This window comes from Mus pahari, chromosome 1 (genome assembly GCF_900095145.1).
Source record: "Mus pahari chromosome 1, PAHARI_EIJ_v1.1, whole genome shotgun sequence".
Lineage (NCBI taxonomy): Eukaryota > Metazoa > Chordata > Mammalia > Rodentia > Muridae > Mus > Mus pahari.
This window is the reverse complement of record NC_034590.1, coordinates 7088352-7096598: the sequence shown is the minus strand read 5'-3', so window position 1 is coordinate 7096598 and position 8247 is coordinate 7088352. Positions and strand designations below refer to the sequence as shown.

The following is an 8247-nucleotide window of genomic DNA, read 5'->3' as shown; positions in this document are numbered from 1 at the left end:
CCGCTCTTTCCCCGGCAGTGCACCGGAGCAAAGATCTCTTTTTTGTTTTTTTGCTTTTTTGTTTTTTTTCAAGCCTTTTCCCCCAACCATCTCCCTGCCCCCCAGCTCCTTTTATGATTTTTTTTTTTTTTTTGAGATAGAGTCTCACTGCATTGATCAAACTGACTTGGAATTTGTTCTGGAGCTCAGGCAAGCCTTGAACGTTGTTCCATTTGCTTCAGTCTTCCAGCTGGCCTCTTTCTCCAGTGCTAGGACATGAAGCATGCAGATTCATCAGTAAACAACGGATGGCATTTCATAGAAGTTGCTTATTCTACTATCCCATTGTACTGGCTAGTTTTGTGTCAACTTGGCAGAGCTGGCGTTATCACAGAGAAAGGAACTTTAGATGGGGAAATGCCTCCATGATATCCAGTTGTGGGGCATCTTCTCAATTTGTGATCAAGGGGGAGAGGCCCCTTGTGGGTGGGACCATCCCTGGGCTGGTAGTCTTGGATTCTATAAGAGAGCAGGCTGAGCAAGCCAGGGGAAACAAGCCAGTAAAGAACATCCCTCCACAGTTTCTGCATCAGCTCCTGCTTCCTGACCTGCTTGAGTTCCAGTCCTGACTTCCTTTGGTNATGAACAGCAACATGGTGTAAGCTGAATAAACTCTTTCCTCTCCAACTTGCTTCTTGGTCATGATGTTTGTGCAGGAATAGAAACCCTGACTAAGACACCCATATTTGGTCATTTTAGGTTGCTTTACTTTTAGGTTTTCTTATTTCTGGAGTATGGATTTTAGTTGACCCTGGACACTAATGTATCATTTGAATTCCGAAGGTTCTAACTGTGAAAGTTGAACTGAAACATTTACTTGTTTTTATTGGGAGTGGTGGTGGTAGTTCTTGCTAGGAAGCCAAAGCTGGCTTCAAAAGTGATCCTCCTGCTTCAGCCTCCTGATTATAGCCTAGAACAATTATAACCTAGAATAGATGTTTTAAAAGAAATTTCTGCTTATAATTTTACAGTAGTTCAGTAATCTGTGTGTGTGCATGTCCACTTATGGATGTGCTTGTATATGCACAGTGTGTGTATATGGAAGTCTGAGAAGAACTTTGCAGTCTACTCTTTTTTTTTTTTCTTTTTTTTTTTTTTGGTTTGTCAAGACAGGGTTTCTCTGTGTAGCCGTGGCTGACCTGGAACTCACTCTGTAGACCAGGCTGGCCTCGAACTCAGAAATCTGCCTGCCTCTGCCTCCCGAGTGCTGGGATTAAAGGCGTGCGCCACCACTGCCTGGCAAGATTTATTTATTTATTTATTATATGTAAGTACACTGTAGCTGTCTTCAGACACTCCAGAAGAGGGCGTCAGATCTTGTTACAGATGGTTATGAGTCACCATGTGGTTGCTGGGATTTGAACTCCAGACCTTTGGAAGAGTAGTCGGGTGCTCTTACCCACTGAGCCATCTCACCAGCTGCAGTCTACTCTTGATGTGTGGGTCCAGGGAATGTAATGTGGGTGGTCAGGCATATCAACAAGCCCTTTACCAGCCCTGTTTTGTGTGTATATGGCGGCAGTCAGAAGACAACTTTCAGGAACTGGTTCTCTCCCTCCACTGTGGGTTCTGAGGATGAACTAAATAAGGCATTATGTATACGTATGCAAGTGGTTTTTACCTTGGGGGCCAAGCTTTTCACTGGCCCCCAACATTTTCACTTTTAAATGGCTGATAAATGTGATCAATGAAATGGGATCAACGGTCAAATGGTTTCTCCTTTCTCGTCAGACCATGAGGTGGCTCTCCTGACTAGACATTTGTTTCCCAAATACTTGCTTCCACAGAGCTGGAATTCCTTAGGTCCTAAGAGGTATGTATGTATGTGTGTCCTAGGAGGTAGTATGTATGTGTGTGTGTGGAGGTTTGGAGGGCGGGTTGGAGGGATGGGCCAGACATTATGTTTCCCTTCCATCTGGGAAGCAGGTGTCCCAGCCGTCTCTTTGCACAGTGAAGGCCAGGTTTCTGTGCATCTGGGTAGGTCAGTCTGCTTGCCAACTAGCTCCCTTCCCCTTGCACTGGGGCATTTTACCATCCCCCTCTGAGAAAAGGGAGCCTGGAAGTGAAGGGCTTTCATTTCAAACTGTTTTCCTGGGTCACCGGGACACAACACATGAGGTTTGGTTTTCTTTCCCGTAACAGCTCTTGCAGGGTAAGACAGATTTTTGTTTGTTCGTCTGTTTGTGGGTTTGGGGACAGGGTCCCCACCTGGTGTGGCCTCTATTGGCTCCACACATCACATAACTGCCCGGATGCTTAGAAGCATCCTTTAGGCATGCCCTAAGTCCGAGGTCAGGCACTGTGAAAGAGGAGCCCTTGCATTTGAGGGGGATCCCTACCATCGTCACACTAGCTCTGATCATGGCCTGAGCTTGTGGGTGCTGAGAAGATGCTATGTGAAGTGATCAAGCTCCTGCTTTTGAGTGACTTTCACAGGCAGAGCCTGCCCAAGGTCAACAAATTGCCAATGGCTGCAGGTTGCTGGGCCCTGTGTAACGTCCATGAATGAGAAGGACTCTGCTGTATGTCCCTTTTAGTTCAATCTAAAACTCTAGAACAAATGAAAGAGAAGCAACAGTAGGGAATCCTGGCCTGTCAATCAGTTTCCAGACTTGAGCTAGTTATGACCCAGAGGCCCTTGAAGGGAAGGCCAGGTTCCCTGGAGTAAGACATGTTACAATACAGGAGTCTCAAGGTCAGCGTTTCTGCTTCCTTCTACCAGGGTAACTATCACCGAGAGAAGGAAACAACTGGATTTTCCAAGGCCTAGTGGATACTGGTTCTAAATTGACAATAATTCTGAGAGTCCCCTCATATGGGGGGGGGACCCCTTAGACTCATTATGGCTTTCCAGTTAAAGTAGGGACGTCAGTCAATAAACAGGCTTTTGTCTTTTATTTATTTTTTTAATGTTTTGTGTTTTGCTTGCATGTACATATATGCACCACGTTCATGCCTAGTGGTGGAAGAGGTGGTCAGATCTCTTAGAACTGGAATAAGGAGAGTTGTGAACCATCCCGTGGATGCTGAGAACTGAATCTGGGTCCCCTGCAAGAGCAACAAACTCTCCTAACCTCTGAGCCATGGCTCCAGCCGAAGAAAAGAATTCTGGTGGAAGTCACACTCACAATGGATCCCGGAACTCAACCCGTGATTCTTTTCTAAGTCTCAGACTGTGTGTAACTGGGACGGCTATACCTAGACGTTGCTAGAATCCTGACACTGTGTTTTGAAACTTCCAGACTTCCCACGTTCGTGTCACATCCATGTGGCACAAAGCAGGCAGCATCAGGCTGTGCTCCTTTGCAGCAGAGGGCCTGGGAGGAATATGGGGAGGGAGGATGTGGGCTCGGGGCTCAGCCTCGGGGGGTGGGGGTGGGATCTGGAATGTGCCCTGAGGCCTCGGGGTGGACCAGAGCCTGGGCCACCGCTGTCCCGCCCGCGTCCTCGCGCAATCTGCGCACCCCTCGGCCGGGCCGTCGCCACCCCCCCACATTCCACAGGCCGCTGCGCAGTCTCCTTCCTCGCATTCCTGACGGGGCAAAGGAGTCCCTCCGTCCCCCGCCCCCCGCGCGCGGCCTCGGAGCGGAGGGGGCGCGGCCCCGAGCTGCGCGCGCATTCCTCCGCCGCGCGCCTCCGTTCCTCCCTCCCCGCCACGGCCCCGCGCGCGAGTGCGGCCCACGCCGAGCGACCGCGACCCGGGTCCCGCCCCGCCCCGCGCCCAGGGGTCCCGGGGCGGGCTGCGGGCCGGCGGACGATGCGGCGGCGCTGCCGGAGCGGCGGCGGCGGGCGGCGGAGGCGGAGGTGACGCGCCGCGGCGGGCCGACGGCCATGCAGCGCTCGCGGACGGCCGCGGACGACGCGGCTCTGCTCCTGGCCGGGCTGGGCCTGCGCGAGCCGGAGCCGACCGCCGGCTCCCCAGGGCGCGTGCGGCGCGGGCCGAGGGCCGTGGACGAGGCGGCGCCCGCGTCGGGCCGCCGAGGCAAGGGCGGCGGCATCGGACCCGAGGCCGCGCCCGACGTCCCGAGCCGCCCCGAGCGAGGCCCGCGCGCCAGCCTGGCGGGCTCGGACGGCGGCAGCGCGCGCTCGAGCGGTATCAGCCTGGGCTACGACCAGCGCCACGGCCACGGCCCCGGGCCGCCGTCGGGGGGCAGCGCGCGCTCCAGCGTGTCCAGCCTGGGCTCCCGTGGCTCAGCGGGCGCCTGTGCAGACCTGCTGCCGCCCGGCGTCGGCCCCGCGCCCGCCCGCTCTCCGGAGCCTGCCCAGTTTCCCTTCCCGTTGCCGTCGCTGCCGCTGCCCCCGGGCCGGGAGGGCGGCCCGAGTGCGGCCGAGCGGCGGCTGGAGGCGCTCACGCGGGAACTGGAGCGCGCGCTCGAGGCGCGCACGGCGCGAGACTACTTTGGTGAGCGTGCGCGGGCCGGGGTCTGGGTCGGGGGTCCCGGGGTTCTGGTAAGGGCTGTTCTCCCGCCACGGATGCGGAGATGCCCGGCGCTTCCTGACTTGAGGCGGGGGTGGGGGGTTGGGAGGGGGAGGGGGGGGGGGGGTGGGATCCACACACAATCAGGCTGATTGGCAGCCTAAGCTGTTTTTTGGACACTTAAAAAATGATTATTTACTTAGAGACAAGGTTTCACTCTGTAGCTTAGGCTGGCCTGGAACTCCGTTATCTTCCTGCCCCTGTCTCTGGAGTGCTAGGATTAGAGATGTAGGGACTATGCCAAAGATTTAGTTAGGTGTATATTGAAAGTACCTGGGGAGGTCAAAAGGTGTCAGATCCCTGGAACTGGAGTAGCAGTCGGTTGTGAGCAGACGTGGGTATTGGGAACCGAGTTTTCTCCGTTGAGAAGTTGAGTCTTCTGCAAGAGCGCCAAGCTCTTACTGCTGACCCATTCTTAAGTTCCTTTTTCTGGACATTCTTCTTCATCCCTAGTATTGCTTCTACTAAAGTTTGATGAAGAGCAGAACGGATGTGTCCCCCCTTCTAACTGAGGCATGGGTGGGACAGAAAGATGGGGTACCCTGGGTACCCCTGAACCTGTATGACTGAGACTTCAGTGCTGGTAGTGGCTGCAGGTGGATCTGTGTGAGGCTACAGGACCAAGGCAGGCATTCAAGTCTTCTCTGGGCTAGGTCTTACATACAGGATATTTCCTACAGGAATTCCGAGCTAGGGGAGTAGCTCTGTGATAGAGCATTTGTCTATCACTGCCCTAGGTTTATTTCCCAGCAAGGCAAAGCAAATAAACAAAACCACAAATCAGCCTTACAGCTGGTTATGCATAGATAGAAAAAAATACAAAGAAAAATATGCATTCAGACTTCACCCTTTAGCTTGGCATGGTTGGTACAGACCTGTGATTCCTGCACTGGGGATTTAGGAACAGTAGGATAGTTTAAAGCCAGCCTGGTCTACACGTAGTTCCCAACCAGTTAAGACTACAAAGCCAGACTGTGCTTCAAAAAGTGGCAACAGAAAATAGACTTTACCTGCAGGGCGTGGTGGCGCACGCCTTTAATCCCAGCACTCGGGAGGCAGAGGCAGGCGGATTTCTGAGTTCGAGGCCAGCCTGGTCTACAAAGTGAGTTCAGGACAGCCAGGGCTATACAGAGAAACCGTCTCGAAAAACAAAACAAAACAAAACAAAAAAAAAAAAAAAGAAAAAGAAAAAAAAAGAAAATAGACTTTATATCATTAAATACCAAAGAAAGGGAATCTGACTCATAACAGCCCTGGTGAAGAAATCACACGCATTAGCCGGCCCAAGTCTCTGGTGGCTTTTCTTGGCACAACGGTTAGGTGAGTCAGGTAGAGGGAGTGAAGCTGGCTTGGGGATGTGTATGGTTAGCAAGCCTGGGACAGGGCTGCCTGGGTCTGAGCTGTCTCACATTCAGTAGAGCTAGCAGCTCCAGGATGCTTTGAAGTAGATCTTAGGGGAGTAGAGGCTACACCTTAGCAGCTCATGTGGGTGTGTTCCAGAGTGGAGGAAGAAAGTGAGGGTATGAGAAGGTTGTAGCCCAGGATGGTCAAGGGCGAACATGGGCTAGAGTGGTCTGTCTTTGGAATGAGGTGCTTGATCCGATGATGTGAGAAGTCAGGATGGGGAATCTGTGGTTTAGCTGAGGTGATGGCTGCTGTAAATGGCCTGGGAGTAGGAGGTGAGTGAGAAACTGACCTGCCAGGAGCCAAACTGGGACATTTCAGCCGGATACTCTCTGTGCTCTTGGTTGAGCATCTGATCATCTTCTGGCCCGTGCACACTTAGAGGCTCAGCATTGGTCTGTCTGTTGGCCCCTCTGGCCACTCTCAAGTCTGCACATTATACTGGGTGTTTAATGTGGGGGTAAAGGCACTGATAGCTCAAAACTGCTGGAGGTGAGGATCCTTTCTAAAGAGCACCGAGGGCTCAGCTTTAGCCCTGTTAGCCACACAGGAGACTGAGCTGGCTGATTATAGAGGTTTCCCTCTCTGAATAAGCTCTCATCTAGTGCAAGCTGCTCCAGAGTGTGCTCTGGAGCCAAAGACAGCCTTTCCCTGGCCTAAACCCCAAGCATTGGGATTGCAGGTGTGCACACCACAGCTAGATTATGGGGTGACAAGGATGGAACATGGGGCTTCATACATGCAAGGCAAGCACTCAGGCAAATGAACAGTATCCTCAGACCTCCTTTACAGATGGGGTCTCACTCTGTGTACCAACCTGACCTCCAAGGAACCATCTTCCTGCCTCAGCCTTCCTGAATGCTGGGATTACAGGTTTGAGACGGGGCACCTACTCTAAATGCTAGCTCTCACTCTCTAAACCAAAAATATACCTTCTTTCTGGTTCTTAAAAATAAGGGCAATTTTGGTTAAACTATGTGTCTGATGTCAGTTGGTGTTTTTGAGTTACTGAAATGGCAGTTTCTAGGTGTAGTAAACAGCTGTAATCCAAGCATTTGGAAAACTGAAGCAGAATGATTATGCATTCCAGGCCAGCCTGTGCTACAAAATGAGACCTGGACAGCAAAATAGAAAACAAAAATGTGTTCATTTCACTTTTTAAAAATTTAATTTAGAGGCCAGAGTCTTAGCCTAGGTTAGCCTTGAGCTCTTTCTGCTGCAGCCTTCCAAGTGCTGGGATTATAGGCATATGCCATCCTATCCAGTTTGCATTTTAAAAAGTTTCCAATCTTCTGACCTGAATAAATACCTCTTACAGAAGAAAGTCTGACTTCTAAGAACCTTGTCTATAGTGTGTTCTTCTGCCCGTGCCATCCCTAGCTCCCTCCTCCATAGGCTTTGTGTCAGCTGACCTCTTGGTACCCCTGTGTCTTCTCCCCATTTCTGCTGTCTAATGGAGGCCAACAGCCTCAGGCCCCTGAACCGACCATCTACTGCTAAGGCTCCTAGGCCATACTGTTTTTGCTTCTCTTAGCAGCCTTTGGTTCCAGCTCTTCCCACCGTGTGACCCGTGTGTGTGTGTGTGTGTGTGTGTGTGTGTGTGTGTGTGTGTGTACACAGGAACGCTGTGGCATGTATATATGTGTAGAGGTCAGAGACTTAACTCATGGGAGTCGGTTCTTTTCCTTTATTGTGTAGGTTTTGAGGCTTGAACCCAGGTTGTCAGGCTTAGCTGCAAGACCGTCTGAGCCGTTTCACTGGCCTGTTTTTGACCTAGGTGGGTTTGTAGGACTTTGTGTGCTGCCCCTAGCCTTAGTCACTTTGCTTTTATGTTCAACAGCCTTCTGGTCTCTTGATGCCCATCCTGCTTTCCACTTCACTCAGAATACTGAGGTCCCCAAGTTCAGTCTTTGTGGCCTGGCTTCCTGTTTCTCCCTCTGCCTCAGTACACGGCCAGTCTGCCACCTGAGAGGGTACCATTCTGATCTCTCTGACCTCTACCTCCAACTTAAGTTTTCCTCTTTCCATTGGCCCTTTTCTTTTGGTTATAAATCTGTAGAAGGATCTTTCACATGCATACACACATGCACTACACACACGCATGTGCATACACACATGGTGGAGGGGGGGCTGAGATGCCTCAGAGGCTAAAGAAGCGACTTGTTCCCAAGCCCATCTATCCAAATTTGATTCTCAGAATCTACATGGTAGAAAGGAGAGAACTGACTCCTCTAAGTAGTCTTCTGACCATACATGTATCATGTGTGCACACATAGTCATGTGTGTGCACATGTACACAAATGAGTGGTTTTTTTTTTTTTTTTTTT

General features: G+C 51.4%; 1 protein-coding gene across 1 annotated transcript in view; it reads left to right on the top strand.

The window, feature by feature from the left end:
- The first annotated feature begins 3671 nt into the window (after nucleotides 1-3671).
- Nucleotides 3672-8247, top strand: part of Wtip (WT1 interacting protein) — a 24678-nt gene continuing 20102 nt past the window's right edge. The window contains exon 1 of the mRNA XM_021207824.1: nucleotides 3672-4441. Within this exon, the coding sequence (XP_021063483.1) occupies nucleotides 3871-4441 (571 nt within the window). The 5' untranslated portion in view covers nucleotides 3672-3870. The remainder of the gene's footprint in view (nucleotides 4442-8247) is intronic.